Source organism: Malaya genurostris, chromosome 2 (assembly GCF_030247185.1).
Source record: "Malaya genurostris strain Urasoe2022 chromosome 2, Malgen_1.1, whole genome shotgun sequence".
In the NCBI taxonomy this organism is placed as follows: Eukaryota; Metazoa; Arthropoda; class Insecta; order Diptera; family Culicidae; genus Malaya; species Malaya genurostris.
In genome coordinates, this window is record NC_080571.1 from 233,624,690 (window position 1) to 233,644,485 (window position 19,796).

Here is a 19,796-nt window from a genome sequence, read left to right on the forward strand (position 1 = left end):
GATGTTATCGTCGACGAAACCGGCGATGTCCTGAAGAACGAGGAAATCCAGAAGGACGTACCGAAGCAGATGAAGGTCGAAGAAATTCGCATTCCGCATTTGGTGGAGTCCGATAGCGAAGTGGAGGAAATTGAGCGGGAGCTGGACGAAACCGTCGACGAGTTCGAGGTTTGCGGTGACAGTGTCAGTGAAGGCGATAATTCAGCAGGGGATAGCAAGCAATCTCCAGCTGCTGAAACACAGCCGAAGGGTCGCAATCGTGTCCCGCCGGTTTGGCAGAAAGACTACGAGCTGAACTATGCTGCGTGAGCTTTGAGTGCGGTAAGTTATGTGGAGAATTATCCAGACTCGCTGGCAGAGATGCAGAAGCGTGACGACTGGGAACTATGGAAGGTCGCTGTCCAGGAAGAGATGGAATCCCATAAGCAGAACAACACGTGGACCCTGTCTGAGTTGCCTGAAGGGAGAAAGCCCATTACCTGTAAGTGGGTCTTCAAGATAAAGAAAGGTGAGAATGAAGCTCCTGACAGGTATAAAGCCCGAATCGTGGCTCGCGGCTTTACGCAGCGGTATGGCTACGATTACGCAGAGACGTACGCCCCAGTTGCACGACTGGACACGGTGAGAACTGTGCTGGCAGTGGCAAACCAGGAGCGTCTGCAGATACATCAGCTTGACGTAAAGACGGCGTTCCTCAACGGAACACTCCAAGAGGAGATTTACATGGTTCCACCCGAGGGTCTTGCTCATGGATCGAAGCTTGTGTGTCGTCTGAACCGTGCATTGTACGGACTCAAGCAAGCTTCTAGAGCGTTGAACGAACGATTCCACCGGTTCGTCACTCGCTTGAAGTTCAAACGCAGCGAAAACGATCAGTGTCTGTACGTGCGAACGGAGAATGGGGAACGATTGATTCTAGTCCTCTACGTGGATGACATTCTCATCGTTGGTCGGGACTTGAAAGCAATCTCGGCGGTCAAAAGCTGTTTGAAGCAGGAGTTTGCCATGTCGGATCTTGGAGAGGTAAGCTGCTTCCTTGGTATGCGCATCGAGCGGGATGTCGAGAAGCAGTTCATGAGAATTTCGCAGAAAGGATATTTGGAGAGTCTTCTTCGACGCTTTTCCATGGAGGATTGCAAGCCGGTTGCCACACCGGTGGAGTGCCATCTGAAGTTGGAAAAGGGAACTGAAGCGGAGAGGACGGATAAGCCTTATCGGGAGTTGGTTGGTTGTCTGGCATACGTTGCCCATACTTCCCGCCCGGATCTGTGTGCTGCAGTGAATGTGTTCAGTCAGCTACAAAGTTGTCCTACGGACGTACACTGGCGCTACCTGAAGCACATTCTTCGTTACGTGAAGGGAACTCTCGATGTTGGATTGGAATTCCAAGGCGGTAAAAACGGAAAAGCGTTGGTGGTGTTCTGTGATGCAGACTGGGGGAACGACATCAACGACAGGCGATCGATGAGCGGTTATATTCTGCGAGTATTTGATGGCACAGTGGCATGGTTGACGCGGAAACAGCAAACAGTGGCACTCTCTTCAACCGAAGTCGAGTTCGTGGCACTGTGCACAGCCGCCTGCGAGGGCATGTGGATGCGTAGGTTGTTGAAGGATCTGGGAATCGTTATTCAAGGCGCTGAAACATACTACGAAGACAACGAATCCTGTATGCGTGTGGCGGAAGAACCAAGGGACAGTCGTCGCATGAAACACGTTGACATCAGATTCAACTTTATTCGTGAGCTACTGCAGCAAGGCGATATAGCGGTCGAGTATATACCTTCTGAACGGCAGTTAGCGGATGTGATGACGAAAGGGCTACCTTCGGTGGCCTTCAAGCGTCTTCTGGAGGAGATTGGCATCAGGTGTTCCAGAAATTGAGCAGGGGTGAAGAGAGACAATTTCAGTAACAGGTAACAACACAGCCCTGCTAATGACATTTGTGCTTGAGCTTTTTCTTTTGGCACCATCGGCGACCAGTCTCTTCTAGAGCTTTTTTTCACTTGATGTACAGCATTAACAATCGAACTTTCTTACAATCAATACACGTTTTGTTTTTCTCTCTACTATATCGAGTGTATTACATATCCGTCCGAATTACGTATCCCATTATTTATGAAGTCGTTAGTGATGGAGAGTGACGAGTTTATTTCAAATTCCGATGGATACCATTGACTTCCGATGGATACCGCTGATTTCCGTCTTTCATTTCCAGGATGACCTGTTGTCCGTGAATGCGAAACTGATATGTGTTCTGTTGGAGTCTCCTGCTTCTTCCGCTTGCGGTAACAAGCTTTGTATTTCGCTTGGAAATTCCTCGATCGCACCATAATCAACACGATGACAATGACAGCCAAATTCGAAATGAATGGCTTCTGAGTCGGTGCTATGCATTTTATATAACAAATCTGCTAAAAGTTTACTACAAACCAAAATTGGTTCAAAAATGGGCCGTATACAGTAAAGTAAAATTTCGCATAATTCTTTGGGTATAAAATTATGGTTCTAAATGGCACCTTAGAGAATTTTGATGTCGATAATTTCATTTCGGATTTCAATATTTTAGTAAAAGATACTATCAATATGCTGAACGGGATTAATTTCTGGCATCCCAGAAGAGCCAAATTGTATAACTTTCTAAGATATTAAATACTGATTGGATATAAACGATTTTAAACACATTTACAAAGAAGCAGTAGTAGTTCTTTAGGTAACATTTAGATCCATTAGAAGGGCTGATTTTGCAGAATGTTCTACGTTGTTGTCCATTTTCCGTTGTATTTTGCTCCAATGCTAACGACCACCAACAGGATGATGTAATCGATCTTCTTCGAAGGGAAACTGGCTCTGTGACCTGACGACTGCTCCACCTGACGACCGAAGTCCAAATGAAAGCATTGACGACTGCTGCTCTCGACGATTGAAGTCCAAAGGAAAGCAACCTACCTCAAAATCGTCGTCCTTGCGCGAAAAACCCAAGCGAAAGTAAAGAGTTTTTCGCGTTTCCAAATTTTGAGAAAACTTAATTTTTGAGTTGTTTGTGGTTATCTTACACTGTTCAAAATATTATCCTAAATTCCTGATCATATTTTTGATGAAATAGTGAAAGAATTATGCTGCTGCCATTAATACAAGTCGAGATATTCACGATTAAGTTCTGCCCATTCTTCCATATGGCTAATTTTGAAAAGGCACCCCATAGTAAAGTAAGTCGTATTCACGACAAAATCGTTTATTTTGACCCGGCTTTTATCTAATTGTGGTCGTTCGCCGGGTGTGGTATTAAATGAGGCATGTAGGAACAATTATGTTGATACGAAACCTATCACTCTCCGAGAGAATTTGAAAAGGCGCCCATAGTAAAGTAAGTCACGTCACGTCAGAAATCTGCCTTTCGGAGTGATCTTCGCCCTTATAAATCATAATGGATGTGCCATCAAACATTATCATCTTAAATAGGATGACACAAACCAGGAGAATGGGGATTGCTTGAAATTCGAGTAGAAATTCTCTATTGCCCGTTGAAACGAAATCATTTCGAGTACAATCGTATTCACTCGAACCCCAGGACGATGTTCACCGGGTTAAGATGTCACTTGAGTGCAATATGTAGGAAATGACCAGTTCTTGAAAAAATAAATCGAACATCAAGCAAACATCAATCGGCAGTGATATAATCCATACTGCTTATTGGCATAACTAAAGGAGGACGAATGGATTTCGAATCTTTACAATAATGTTGACGAAATCAAACACCAATTTACGTTTTTTTTTCTGGTCAGGTATACGAATTATTTTTTTTTATTCATTTTTTCAATAATTTTTTTATCACGGAAACTCTGAAAATACATGATCTTTATTTTCTGAGCACGCCGAAACGTTTGCTTGTCAATGATCTCGTTTTGTTATAGTACTAGTTATTACAGTAGGTATTTTTCCTTCAACGGGATTTCTCTTAACGTTGCACGTCTCCGATCCGAACAGGTTACGATTACTTCTAACAAGATGGCTTGCTCTGTCGCACCTTTGTAGCGCTTTCGCGTGGGCGTATCGTATATTATTTTGAAATTACACATCGTTTCAACGTCAGTGGTGTTGTGATTGATTGCGCACGAATAGCTGCATTCCATTAAAGGCTGTGTGGGAAAAAGAAGCGCACGGCAGAGGAAGAATAATGAATAGGACCTATTTTTATTCAATTCTACTACCAGATTAAAAGATGTAATATTGCTATTAAGCCCTTCCTGTAACTACTGTTTGTTTCAGCTAGAATTTGACTCATAAATAATTCCTATCTGAGTAAGGTTTAGTTCCGCTTCATGATCGGTTTAGGTTTCATATGCTCAACGTTTACGTTTTGTTATGCTCCTGGGTACATGTATTCATCGGGATGGATTACCACTTAATCGTTTGTTGTCGTTCAAAGTTTAGGTACTTCTCAAGATTTTATTTAGTTTTTTTGCTTGTGTTTACTTTATCTTAGTATTTGAAGTATAGACTTGTGCTTCCTAAAGTACCAGTGGAAATAAGCTAATGAACATAATCAGGATTCTCTGTTGCATGGAAAATAATAAAGTTTTTCCAGGTATATACAACATGATTTAAATAATAAATAAGAAAATATATTTTTCATCTTTCCGTATATTTTACATTTGAAAACTTAAATTTAACTTAACGATGAGTATTTTTGTAGATTTTTACACAAAGTTTTATACTGTTTTTGGTATCATTTTTACGGGTTTTTCACTATCCACTACAAGCACTTTCTAGTATCTGTATGGCAGAAGCAGATTCATTTCATTTCTTGTACGCTCTTCTGCCATTCAGTGCTGTAGTTAATAAAATAGTAATTAAATATGATATTTTTAGTAAAAAGATGTTAGTGTCGTTATTCAGAAAGAGACATTTTTTTTGTCAAGCGGCTACAGCTTTTTTAAACTCCGAATGAAAATATTTAAGAAATAATTGTGTGTCAAGGGGTAATTTCGATCTAACACGAAAATGCATTTAAAGCAGGAAGTTTGATCGATCACATGTAAATCTATGGAAAAACATTATTTTTTTTAATCAGCCGATTTTGTGTCCAACTCAATTTATTTAGGAAAAGCTTAAAATTAGAAGACATATGATAAACGATAATTCAACAGACCAAAAGTATGCATATTTAAAAGCAATAACAAAGAGATACAATTCTTAAGAGCTGTACATTAAAAAGAAAAAAATAAATTTCTCGAAGCAGGTTTTTTTTTGTTGGGAACAGAATTCACATCTAGTCATATTTTGTCCTCGTTCGGTTGTTTGTTGTTTTCTATGCTAAGTGGTGAAAGGTCCGAAATTCGCCACTTATTTACCGTGACGTTTTCGGGCACCATTGCCTAGAGAACTAATTTTGGGTGTCTTGACGTCGCTCGATAGTCATTCGACGGTGATCGGTGTTACGGGAGGGAACTGGATCTCGTCGAAAAGTGGGATGGTGTTTTTGATCGGGTACTCAACGGCCTCACGCAGATCGCGGCAGCGGTCCGAGTCTGCTGAAATAAGCAACAAAGCACAAACGGAACGATAATGAGATCAGCTGATTCTATCGGATGCTGCCCTAGATTACTAACCCGACATCTTGTCTCCGGGGCGTCCCTTGAGGACCCCGGCGTACGTGCCCGGTGCCGGCAGCATCGATGCGGTCATCTTCACGTTCAGCACCGAGGTATCATTCTCGTTGCCACCGATGTCAACTTCTGCGGTAGAAAAGAAAGATTGCAATGTAAAATTTTCACACGAGCGAAATACAGAATTAATTGTTTCATCGAAATATTACAAATCGATCGAATAGCAGAACTGTGGTGAGAAAATAACCACAAGAAAATCGAACAAAGCTGGGCTTAATTTAAAAAATTTGCAACAAAATTCTTGTCAATGTGTTAATATTTAGATCTTCCCTAAAATTATTCACCACTTACCGGTGATTCCATGCAACGGCAAGCGCAGATCGTGCGCTCGGATAAGCTTACACTCGCCACCCTTCGAGTCGTCGAAATCGTATATGTAGAGGAATCCGTCTTCGCTCGCCAACAGGAGACGTGTCTCCTTCTCCACCTTGGCGATAACACACTCGTAACGCAGTCCGGCCTCGGCCAGTTGAACCGTAGCGTACGCTCGATCCTGCGAGAACACATCCGTGACCACATTGGTCGGGAAGTACGCTGTGACGGCCTTGGTGAGAAAGCTCATTCCCCAGCCAGCGTTTGCGGAGTCATCCGACTTATCACCGTCGGCATCCCCGTCGGACGCACCATCATTATTATTGCTCGTGGCACCGTTGTCGATGCAGTTGCGACGTTCCGCCTGCTCAATCGATTTCGGATCGATTCTAAATATATGCACGGTTTCCGTGTTGGAGCTGGCAACAACGTAGCTAGCACAGATGCTAAAGTTCAATGAACCAATGCTAACATGGCGCTTCAGACCCCGCCGAAACTCGTGAACTTTTTGGCCATTCTTCACGCAGAACACGCGAATCACGGTACCCTTTTCCGAGGCCGTCGCCAGCAGCGTCCCGTTGAAGGAAAAGTTCATCGCCGATAGTGTCGAATCGTGGGCTTTGATCTTCAGACGTGAGGTCAGATTCCCGGCGTCGAAAATCTGCAGCTCCCCGGCCGCCGTTGAGATCGGATACGCCAGGTGCGATGATAGCGATAGCGTACACAAACCGGCCGGATTATTCGACATGTTGTTGATGGAATGTAGCAGTCTCATATCACGGATATTATGAATATAAATACTGTCCACTAGGCATACGATCAGCCTCGATCGGTTCAATTTCACCGACAGGATGTCCGTAGGGTAGCTGTAGTTGCAAATTTCCGTCCCTTTCTTAAAGTGACACACCTGCAAATCGTTTCATCAAGACATTGGATACTGATAATTCACATCAGTTTGCAACTTACCTTAAGTTTGTGCGGCTCACTTGCGGTAACGACCGCGACCAAGCTGCTGCTGAACAACCTCTCCGCAATTCTTGTATCCTCGTCATGGCTACAAAATATTTCGTCGACACGATCAACGGATGAAAGCGAAAACAGCCGGTATCCCTGCTTGGATACAACCGAAAGAGATCTGCAAGAAATAAATAGAGAGAGAGAGAGAGAGAGAACGAAATAAGTAAGTGCGCAAATAAAACTACAAGCTGACTATGGAAAGCTTCTGAAATGAAAAACTAGTGGTTATGATAGTCGTATATGTAGATGAAACGCATAGCAATCATGCAACGCAGTGAAACGCGATGTATGATTTCTATACAACAAAGGTTCCGTTTAATTCGTGGCGTTGGCGTTAGTGTACTTTGAACCCGTTGTATTCTTCAAAAGCAGTGCATAAACATATGTTTTTCTACTAAAATATTACTCCTTTCTGAAGCTAGCTATTACGAAAATTTCCCAGAAAGATGTGTTTTTATTATCACATTCAAATAACTATCTCCTAATATTAGGTTTTTGTGACTCCAACAATGAACTGACTTGTTCAAACTTGTACTAAGAAAATTTGTACTCTGATTTGTCAAGGGATGTGACTGCAACAACAAAATTAAATTATAAGAGCATCGTTCGAATAATAGCCAAAATTCGAATATTTCGAACGTGTGTATTTTCGCACCAACAAACACCTGCTACGGTGATTCGTGTATTTTCTTCAATGACATCAACCTTAAATAATAATAACCACGAGGTCAACAGCTTGTTGCACAATGTCATATTTTCAATTTATCTTCCGAACATTCCTTTTTGCTACTGTACAGTGATGCCTCCCCATATAAAAGTTTGCAAAAACCGTAATTATTCGTTAGCCGCCTGTTTGATAGGTTCCCATCAATGTGTTTAGATCCTCTTAGAGCAAATTGGGCAGCTGGAAGTTTTATATGAGATCTATAATAGAACTAAAACTGGAACAAACGTATCCCCAACCAATCGTTCTAGTTTTATTTATTCGAACAGTTCTACAGTCAAATTTAAAACTGGTATACGCTGCCGTTCTATTTTTTGTATTTTGAAACACTACACTGAGAAAAAAACCATAGTAAGCGTAACCTGTTCTTCATTGTCATTTCAACTATACGCTTAAATAGTAGCAACAATCATGATATATGAATATTCACCATCTGAATTGTATAAATAACAAGACAACAAAGACTACGACTTGACTAAACTATTTGTATTTATGAATTTTCTGGCATGGTCATTCTGACAATGGTAGTCATCTCAAACATAAGAACAAATAGTTAAAATCACAATTTTTAGTAAGATAAAATTGCTCTCGAGCCTTGATATATATGAGAAGCGAAATAGTTATTGCTATCATGTAAACATGTTCACAGTATAATTATGTTACCATAAATAGAAACATGGTTTAAAAGACAATTACGAAATTTGAAAACACTAGTCATGTAGTCCATATCAACATAATTTATGTAGTAAGCACTTTATCGTATAGTGTTTTTTAACCGACTATGTATTTCATTTGTGCTGACTATACAAATTGTCAATAAACGGGTGTACTTTGCTATTGTCACATAAAGTTACAATATAGCAGAAAATTTAGTACGTGGATAACACATCAGTGATTGATTTGAAAACAATATTTTATATTGTGACATATATTGTGTAGTTTGGTAGATCTTGCAGGTGAGTAAAGTTTGTAGCCTTTTTTTTAAATTTTTCAACAATTTTGCCGGCAATGGCTATGTTTTCCAGTGAAATTGACGTCTCGTATACGGTTCATTCTTCATTATCGGTCGCTGTAGAAACAACATCAAGCGATTGATGTAAAAAACGACGAATATCATTCGATTCCCGCATTCAAAATTGTTGAATCAACCATTGCTTTTAGTTTCGAAATAACTAGAAGTGAAATGTCGAAAATATCATGGATCTGGTTATAGCAATGTACAATGTACTACAATGTAAATAAGATTCGGTCATGGTTAAGCTGACCATCTCAATCGTATTTGTTATTCTAGAGCCGATACCATTTATAGTAAACATGAACTTGATTATTGTTGAAATCATCTGATTTAATAGTCGGTTGAAAACCCTTATATCAAAGACATCATATTAACAAGATATCCAGCTCTCACATTTCCCGAACAAATCATTGGCAACATCCTTTTTTGCGAGCATGTCGCCCTCAGGTGAGTCCGCATCGAATCTCATACATAGAAGTAGAGGAGAGAAATGTCAAATTCGTGCGCGCCAAAATAGCAGGGCTGTGCACCCATACAATTGACATGACAAGTTGAATGAGACGCCGTGCGATGGCGTTGCTGAACTGAAGATCGAGATCGCTCCAAGCTGACAGGGTCTGCTTATACCCACATGGTCAAGTTGGCCCTCTATATAGTAACTGTTACCATAATATTTTTCTGATTGTATACATAAATGCTTAAAATTTTTTGAATAATTCTTTATATAATGTTAAATCAGTGTAAAAATGTATAAGGAAAATAAAGCAGGTTTTAATGTACTCTTTTTATTCTTGCATCAAAATTTCAATTAATATAACTTTTGATCATTTTCGCATGTTCGAATGATCTTCACCATTGTCAAATTAACCATAATTCTGTGTTTCGAACGAACCAGAAGTGAAGTATCAAAAATACCATAGCACTAGTTAAAACAATAAGTACAATCTAAAAATAAGATGCTATCACGGTTATGCTAAACATTCCAACTGTAGTAGTTATTCATACGATATACAGTTCAATATTACTATTCTAGAGCCAAAAACATTCATAGTAAAAATGAGCTTGCATATTGTTAACATCATCTGATTTTATTGTGTGCTGAAAACCACTATACTCGTATGGTTAAACTAACCTCCCATATGGTAGCAGTTACCATCTTATTTTTCTGAGTGTAGTAAAACGCTGCTGGGGCTGCCAGTTTTTCTTGTTATAATTTCTAGATTTAAATTTTGTTTAACTGACATAAAGTATGCATCTAGAACTGAAACAAACGTATCCCCAGCAAACCGTTTTAGTTTTATTTATTCGAACAGTTCTACTGTCAAATTTAAAACTGGTAAACGCTCCCGTTCTATTTTTTCTATATTTGAAACACAGATAAAACGCTGCTGGGGCTGCCAAATTATTTTGCTATGATTTCTAGATTTAAATTTTAAAGCTGACATAAATTATGCAACTAGAACTAAAACACTATTGAACATGGCCTTATAGTTTTATTTATTTGAACAGTTCTACTGTCAAATTTAAAACTGGTATACGCTACTGTTGCATTTTTTTAAACACGAGTGAAAAGCTGTTGGGGCTGCCTGTTTCTCTTGTTATAATGTTCAGATTTAAATTTTAAAACTGATATAAATTATGCATCTAGAACTGGAATACTCCTGAACATGCCCTTATATATTACCATTTTGTTATTATATGAAAGAATATTTGATTCCCCGTAATGTGATATTATAACTTTTCAATCTATTTGTTGAATTCAAATATGGCTTGCTAGTCAATTTGTTTTAATGAATATTATGTTTTCGTTGCTGATTAACGTTTAGAAAGTTTATTTCATCGTCTTCAAAGTAAGCCGACCAAAATTATTCTTAGTCAAATCGGGTATGGTAGCTTTTGATGATATCTGTGAATTGGCATAAACTTTCGAAGTCATCGCTTGAATCTTTTGGAAATAGCGTCAAATTTAAAAATATCTTCTGCGTTTTTCAACAATTCTTGTGAACATGGGAAAATGAGGGGCTGGGGTCCACTAGGAGATTGATAGTACCTATTAGCTCTCTCCGGACTGTACCAGCCTAGATGCCGTGTGGAATCCGGCGGAAAAAAATGAACCAAGAATAGATCCACTGGGTTCCTGCTTCCATGTCGTAAAAGGCGATAATTGCAGGAGTTTCTTTTTCCTTTCAGTTATAAGATATTTTCAATGTTTTACTTCTGATTACTCTATTTTTCTAAATCATCTCTTTATTCAACCTATCAATTTCCGTCTAGCTTCGGAGAAAAGTTTTATTAGGAATGATTTCTTCTTCCATGTTATTGATTGTCTTTCAGGATTATAAAATGAATGATAAAAATCAACCATTGCGCAAATCCGTTTATATTACAAAGTTAATAACAGAGATAACATATATCGGTATATTGAATACATAGTAAAAAACACTTGTTGGCGCTAGCCGGGACCCTACGTTGTGTTTAATTAAATCCTCACCAGGATATTTCAGCGAAGCGACGGCAGCAATTTGTCGGTCGACCTTACTTGCATTCGCACTGCAGTAAACCGGTAGCGAACAGCAATGCAACTAACGGGTTCTGCAAACAGCCACAGCGGTCACCAAAGCAGCCAAAGGAGCAGAAGACGAACAGCCACAAACAAACAGCTGCACTGATAAAACTCACAACTGGATGAACCTTGGCGGACTCTTGCCAATAAAAAAACTACACTATTTTAACGTTTGAGTCACTTTATTCACTGACTATTGCTAGTGCATTTCACTTCTGCTGTTCGATACACTTCGGACTTTATGATAGATCAAAAACGGTCCGATTCTAATGCAGGTTTATTTGAGACTGACTGGTCTGATGATTGTGAACAGAGCGAGAAGATAAAATGAAAAACTGAGTTGCCAGAAGGGCCTGAGAAACTGACATAATTCTATGAACGGTAGCACCAACTATCTGCAGAAGGCAGTGTTGGTAAACAGTGTCGCCAGTAAAACTAGTGCGACGCAACAACACTTGATATTAATATTGCAAACAGTAAATTAATATTTTTCTCGGTAGCCGACTGCTCAGATCAACTAATATAACCAATTAATAATTTCAATAAACAATTCAAATAATAAAAATAATAAAGAATCGGAAATAATAAAGAATCAAGACGCGTGTGAAATCTGTTGACCTTTGTTTGGTAATTTAAAATGATTTTATAATATCTGTTTAGAATATTTCAATGCAATGAATCAACTTTTTTGTCTAAATCCTATTCGCTCGTTTATTTTGTATCACGTAGTTTCATTTATAAAAACGTGCTTAATCCACCTAGCAGTGAGATGATACCTTTTTTTTATCAATCGGAATGTGTTTTTTTGCATGACAAAAAAAAACGCGAAAGGTAGATGCATAAACGAGTGACTGCATACTCGACAGCCGGCTGTCCGGAGTTTTGTCAATTTCGGAGATTGACTGTTTCGTGCATTATATTGCCAGCACAAAGTAACACATAAAACGATAATACTTTAAAACATTCTTGGTAGCCGGCTACCCAGAGCAATAAACACATGATAACATTATTAAAACATTTACATTTTTTATTTAAAACATGCATGTGGGAATGCAGAGGATTCCTCGGTTCTTAGTAGCAACATGCATCGAACTAACAATCCTTTCCCTCCCAAGTAGATCTGCATTCGGACGTGGCCGGCGTCGGTATTGATCAGCATGCATGGTTCAATACAGTTTGCACAGTGTGAAACAATGTGTTATTCCCAAACATGTTACTTCAAAAAATCATTTTGCAATCTCAATTGGTCCAGATCAATAACGGAGTAGCAACACACGGGCGGTCTCTAATGCTAATGCTAATGCTAATTCTTGTTAAAATGGGAAAATGAAAAATTTGTTAACTTAAAAATAATTTCCAAATCCTAGCACAAATATATATGGAATAAAGAATGTAATGAAATTGACCAGATATTCTTGGAATCCGTTCAACACGGATATTGTCTATATTGGCAACATAAAATGATGTTATACATTCATGAGACAGTTTTCTAGCATCAATTTCTATGCTTTGTTATGTGAATGTGTAAAATCTAATACACCCAAACCTCTATTTACGTAATAATCGGGACTTCGTAAATCGAATTATGACGTGAATCAAGTTTAAGTTGTTAGGAATTTTCAACGTAAAAAAAGTTTTCCCTGTTTATGTATATTATTAGATATGTATAATATAATGGATAACTATGGAACAAAAACTATTAGTATTTGCAGGAGAAGGATGTTTTAAGTCGCATCAATTTCCAAGATGGCGACTTCCGGTTCATCGATATTCGTTACAAACCATCAGAATATGGGTATTTTCGGAACGGGTTTGATGAGTGCATGTTGGAAAACGGTGTTTGAGGTGGTTCTGAATTCCAAGATGGCGACTTCCGGTTTATTGATATTTCTTGATAATCTTTACAATATTTGTCGATATTACTCGAACTTCTCGAATACCTTCATAATAATTTTTTCAACGGTTTTCATGAGTAGACATTTACATTTGTGAAACGGCAGATCCAAATTATAGCCGGATTTAGTAAAAAAAATCTACAATTCCAGTCAAATCAGATTGTAGACTGTTGAAACTGCTGAACAAGTGTCCTAAATAAAGCGAAATTCTACATATAAGGAACTGAAGCAGAATTCAGAACCACTCTAAACATAGCTTCCGACATCTACTCATCGAACCCGTTATTGTAGGGGTTTTGAGGAATATTGTAAGATGTTTTGAGGAATGCCAATATACCGGAAGTCGCCATTTTGGAATTCAGAACCACCTCAAACATCGTTTTCCAACTTGTACTCATCAAACCCGTTCCGAAAATAGCCATATTGAAGTAATTTCCATGGAATGTAAATGAGCCGAAAATGATTTTCCTTGTATGCAAAAACCTCTTTTTACGAAGTAGGTTCGTAAAAGAAGTTTACCTTATGTGGGATTTGGTTCGTAAAAAGAGTTACGTAAAAAGAGGTAACGTAAAAAAAGTTAACGTAAATGGAGGTTTGGGTGACAAATCTCAACTTACTGCTAGGTGGACTAAGCTAAGAATTCATCTAGTGGTGAAATGATGCCTTTCTCACTAGAGGATTCTGTCACAGAAATTTCATTTCAAACTCGAATAAAATTAGAAAGTTTCTTTGGGTATAAACTAACATAACATGTCGGCTGCTCGGCCATCCATGGAAGTTGACCATCAATGTCAATTTCCCTCTCTGAGCAGCCTAGATAGCCGTGTAGTGTCGGTAGCGGTTTCCCAACTGGCTAAGAATAACGCTACGGTCCACCTGTACCGGTGGTATAAGTCCACCAAACAGGTAAGCCGTGTGGCATCCGGCGGAATTATTTTTTACCAAGAATTGATCCACTGGTTTCCTGTTCCATGTCGTAAAAGGCCACAAAAATAGGAACTCCTAAGTCAAGGTGTATTTCCGTGCCGATGGCTGAATGGCTGCAGGAGGTTAAACAATGCAGTCGTGAACGGAATATCTTGGGATTTTCCCTTACTGTGTTAAGCGAAGCTCTGGCACAGTGGACGACTTCTTTCTTCGCAACTCGTGGGATTTAAATGATTAAAACATTTAAAAAAATCCTTACATGGTTCGCTATAGGCGATTATAAGCCAATATATTTGGTTTCTTGTAGTTGTTGTACGGTAAGTGCTGGAGGTGGAGTGTTCGTTACTTTAATTGATAATGGTTAGAGTAGCACAAATCAATCTCCAGCATAAACGTACAGCAACTATGAATCTATCCAGACTTCTGCAAGAAGGTAAAGCTTCTTTAGCTTTGGTTCAAGAACCATATTTCCAAAAGGGAAACTTCTACGTTGGAAAATTGTTAAACCCAGTCTTTGTTGCCTTTAACAAGACCGGAATGACTAATCCACGTGAAATGCCTCGAGCATGCATACTTGCAAATAGTGCTCTCGATGTCTCTCTCATATCGGAGCTCACAACTCGGGATATTTGTGCTGTCACAGTTGGTATGACTACTGATGGCATAGACAGGAAATATGTCTATTGTTCGGCATATTTGCCGCATAACCAACCTTCGCCAAGCGATGACTTCAAAAAGGTTGTATCATACTGCTGCAAAAGTGATTTACCGCTTGTAATCGGCAGTGACATAAATGCTCACCATATCATTTGGGGCAGCACAGATATTAATTCGAGAGGCTCTGATATGATGGAATTTGTGAGCAGTACAAACCTGCACATAGTCAATGCAGGAAACCGTCCAACTTTTGCGAGATCTGGCAGAGAGGAGGTTTTGGACGTAACTCTCTGCTCTGATAGAATTGCGCATGAGTTGGTGAATTGGCTCGTCTCCGATGAGCTCGAACCTTCGTTGTCTGATCATAAGTACATATTCTTTGATCATTCAAACGTTAAATTTGATATTATCACATATCGTAATCCCAAATCTACAAACTGGGACCTCTATGAAGAGGGCTTGGCGACTAGATTTTACGGGTACCAACCAACAATTGAAACCCCAATTGATTTGGAAAATGTTGTCGACGAGACAAACTCACTCATAGTTGCAGCATATGAAGAGGCTTGTCCACTTCGGATTGTGCGAGCTACTAGAGGAACTCCTTGGTGGAATGCTGAACTTGCTAGACTAAGGAAACTATGCAGAAGAGCTTGGAACCACCGTCGCAGAAATGGGTCGGAGGCATTCGTGTTGGCTCGAAGGGCTTACAAAAATGCTCTTCGATCGTCTGAGCGAAGTGGTTGGAAAAGCCTCTGCACAAATGTCTCTAGTCTCAACGAGGCTAGCAGATTAAATAAGTTACTTTCGAAGTCTAAGGACTTTAATGTCAGTTTCTTAAGAACTTCAGATGGTGAACACTTGTCTGATGAAGGTGATGTACTTCACTATCTTTTTAACACTCACTTTCCAGGATGTATGGATCCATCACCGACAGCTCTTCCCGAGACTTTTTCAGGTAGTTACGATTCTTGGGCCCTTGCTCGAAGCGTTGTGACGATTGAATCGGTCAAATGGGCAGTTGAGAGTTTTGCTTCGTACAAGTCTCCTGGAAAGGATGGAGTTTTCCCAGTGTTACTGCAGAAAGGGTATGAACATTTCAAACATGTTTTGAAGAAAATACTTACTTTTAGTCTTGCGACAGGATATATTCCAAGAGCCTGGCAGGAAATAATTGTCAAATTTATTCCCAAAGGCGGTCGCGACACTTATGAGGAAGCGAAGAGTTTCAGGCCTATCAGTCTAAGCTCATTTCTTCTTAAAACAGTGGAACGCATAGTCGATCACTATATCAGAAATGTTAGTTTGGGCCTGCATCCGCTACATGGAATGCAACATGCTTACCAGCGTGGAAAGTCCACTACAACCCTGTTACATGATGTTGTGTACAACATTGAAAAAGCTTTCTCACAAAAGCAATCTTGCTTGGGAGTTTTCCTAGATATTGAAGGTGCCTTTGATAACGTGTCTTTCAATTCAATTCTGGAAGCAGCCCGTGGTCATGGCATACCTTCAAGTATCACAAATTGGATACACGCAATGCTTAGCAATCGACTTCTTTGTTCATCGCTTCGGCAAGCAGAGATTAGAAAGCTAAGTGTCTGTGGGTGTCCTCAAGGTGGTGTACTATCCCCACTTTTATGGAACCTTGTCGCTGATGGTTTGTTAAGGAAACTTAATAACCTTGGATTTCCGACTTATGGTTTTGCCGACGATTATCATATATTGATGACCGGTATAAGCATTAACACTCTCTTTGATTTAATGCAGCAAGCCCTGCGATCTGTTGAACAATGGTGTTGTCAGGTTGGATTATCTGTAAATCCGGGCAAACCATCAATGGTGCTTTTCACTCATCGTAGGATAATCACAGGAGCTCGTCCGTTGCAGTTCTTTGGTTCAGAGGTCACTGTGGTCGAACAAGTTAAATACGTCGGGGTTATTCTTGACTCAAAACTGAATTGGTCTGCTCACATTGACTTCAGAATTAAAAGAGCTTGCATGGCTTTCGGCCAATGTAGACGAGCTTTTGGAAAATCATGGGGACTCAAACCCAGATATATTCATTGGATCTACACAACTATTGTTAGACCAATTTTAGCATATGGATGTCTTGTATGGTGGCAGAAAGGAGAAGTCGCGACAGTTCAGTCAAAGCTAAATCATCTCCAAATGATGGTCCTAATGGCGATGACAGGAGCATTCACGACAACTCCTACTGCTGCTCTAGAGGCGCTACTGTGCATTAAACCACTACATGTGTTCCTAAAACAAGAAGCATTATCTTGTGCATATCGTCTTAAGGTTACAGGGCTTTGGAACAGTAACCCATTAGATTATGCTACCAGCCACACTCGCTTGTGGTCTCAAATGGTTACGTGGGATGAGTATTCACTCGCTCCTAGTGACCTAACTCTCACATGCAGTTTTCCTTTCAAAACATTCAATGTGAGCTATCCTTTTCGTGAGGAATGGTTGTCTGGTTGTCTGGAACGACAACTTGATGAACACATAGTTTGTTATACGGACGGTTCTCTGTTGAATGGTCGTGCTGGTGCTGGTGTCTACTGTCGTGAAATGAGGCTGGAGCAGTCTCATTCACTTGGTAGATACTGTACTGTGTTTCAAGCAGAAATCTACGCGATTCTGTGTGGAGTACAATCGGCACTTCAGCAGAGGATCTGTGGTAAGCGAATTTATTTTTGTTCCGACAGTCAGGCAGCCTTAAAAGCACTCAGTTCGAATGACTCACGGTCGAATCTAGTGATCGCATGTCGAACTCAAATTGAAGACCTCAGCATTTCAAATGCTGTTTACTTCTTATGGGTACCCGGCCATTCTGGTATTACTGGAAATGAATGGGCTGATGAGTTGGCTAGAGCTGGTGCAACGAATGATTTCGTTGGTCCTGAACCAGCTTTACCACTTTCAACTAGTTGGATAAAGCACAAGATTCGTTCTTGGGCTGTATCCAAACATGCCAGCTACTGGCGCAGCTTGCAAACTTGCGCTCAGACAAAAGCATTTCTACCAGATTTAAATCTGAAAATGTCAAAGTGTCTACTGCATTTCTCCAAGCATCATTGCAGTATTCTGGTCAGAGCTCTGACTGGACATTGCAAACTCAATTATCACATGGCTACTATTCAACGTGCTGAGTATTATTCGTGTGATTTGTGTGAATGCGATTATGGTACTTCATATCATCTGATATGTAACTGTCCCGCATTGACGCAGCTACGTATCCGGGTTTTTGGTTCTCCATACATGGTTGAGTCTGTGTATGCGGAGCTAAAATTGAAGGATATTCTCTCGTTTCTTACCCAATGTGGTAAGGAGCTATAGTCAGAAGGGTTCATCGTTCTTCCTGGAGTGAATGAATCCCTTCTGTATTTACCTTAAATAGGGTTTAGCAGATTGTTTGGCATCTTTTAGGGGGTGCCGAATTTACTTCTGCTCGTACATACTGCGAATCGTTCTGCATTCTTCCGGGAGTGCAGAATGGTGTCGCTTTTGTAAGATCTTCAAATCCTCTCGGGGGTTGGAGGTTTTATTAACAGCGGACTGTTCGGGACCTCGTAGAGGTTCAGAATTTACTTCTGCTTCCACTAAATGTGATCCTCAGCAGATTGTTCGGCATCCCTTAGGGGTGCAGAATTTACTTCTGCTTTTATGTGTTTTTGTGTCGTCAATTTTTCCCATCCTCCTAGTCCAACCCTTACCATTTCCTTTCAATCCTTCCCTCTTATATATCGGGAAAATGATGCTAAAAACATATTGATGGCAAGGCACAAATCTCCAAATATCAAGGGGAACGTGCCATTTGAGCCAATTTGTTCTGATTCCATTCCTCCTATGTGGGATTTGGTTCGTAAAAAGAGTTACGTAAAAAGAGGTAACGTAAAAAAAGTTAACGTAAATGGAGGTTTGGGTGACAAATCTCAACTTACTGCTAGGTGGACTAAGCTAAGAATTCATCTAGTGGTGAAATGATGCCTTTCTCACTAGAGGATTCTGTCACAGAAATTTCATTTCAAACTCGAATAAAATTAGAAAGTTTCTTTGGGTATAAACTAACATAACCTTTTCAATTTGTAAACAGTAATGTCAAATTAAGAATTTTCCCTTTTAATGCATCGTCGCTCTAAATGTCGGTTTGCAATTTTAAACACACTTTACCCTATAGTTCTGGAATAGCAACCTATGAGGCGATGATACCTTCCATTTAAGCCTAAGTTTGTGAAAATCGATCAATCTATTATTGAAAAAAAATGACTCAATTCTGTTTCAGAGCTTTTGACCACTATTTCTGGTACTTCCGGAACCGAAAACTGAAAATCGGTATAACCGAAGTGAATAACTGACATAGCTTACAAATTGAAACAGTTTTGAGCGAAATTTAGAAGAATTTTTCCTCTTTTTGCATCGTCGCTCTAAACGACGGTATGCAATTTTAAACACACTTTACCTTATAGCTCCGAAACCGGTAGTCAGATCCGGATGAAATTCAATAACAACCTGTGGGATTGTAAGACCTTCAATTGGAGTCTAAGTGTGTGAAAATCGATCAAGCCATCACCGAGATAAGTGAGTGCGTTCCATTTTAGAGTTTGTGACCACTATTTCCGGTGTTTCCGGAACAGGAAGTCGGGGACTAAAGTCGATTCGTTATGCCGTCAATTGACCTATCGAATTGATTCGAATTGATTGGAGCCAAGTTTTGAAATATATTTTTTCATCGCTCTGTACAACTGTTTGACATTTTTTCAACAGTTTTTATCCTGTAATTCCGGAACCGGAAGTCGGATCTGGATGAACAACTATAAGACCTTTTACTTGAACCTAATTTTGTTAAAATCGATCACACCATCTATGAGAAAAGTGTAAGAAGTATTTTGAAATTGGAATTTTTACACTAATCACCCTGTAATTCCGGAACCGGAGCTCGGATACAAATCAATTTAAGGAACCTTGTATGCGACAATTATACCTTTCATTTTAATCTAAGTTTGTGAAA

General features: G+C 39.6%; 1 protein-coding gene across 3 annotated transcripts in view; it reads right to left on the reverse strand.

Annotated features, from left to right (window-relative positions):
• Positions 1-3,762: 3,762 nt before the first annotated feature.
• Positions 3,763-19,796, reverse strand: part of LOC131428165 (WD repeat domain phosphoinositide-interacting protein 2-like) — a 47,617-nt gene continuing 31,583 nt past the window's right edge. For 2 of the 3 annotated variants that reach the window (XM_058591875.1, XM_058591873.1), the window contains 4 exons: positions 6,948-7,116; positions 5,961-6,888; positions 5,613-5,738; positions 3,763-5,534 (listed from right to left, as the gene is read on the reverse strand). In XM_058591875.1, coding sequence (XP_058447858.1) covers positions 5,419-5,534; positions 5,613-5,738; positions 5,961-6,888; positions 6,948-7,116 — 1,339 coding nt within the window. In that variant the 3' untranslated portion in view covers positions 3,763-5,418. The remainder of the gene's footprint in view (positions 5,535-5,612; positions 5,739-5,960; positions 6,889-6,947; positions 7,117-19,796) is intronic. The other variant, XM_058591876.1, reaches the window with a different exon arrangement.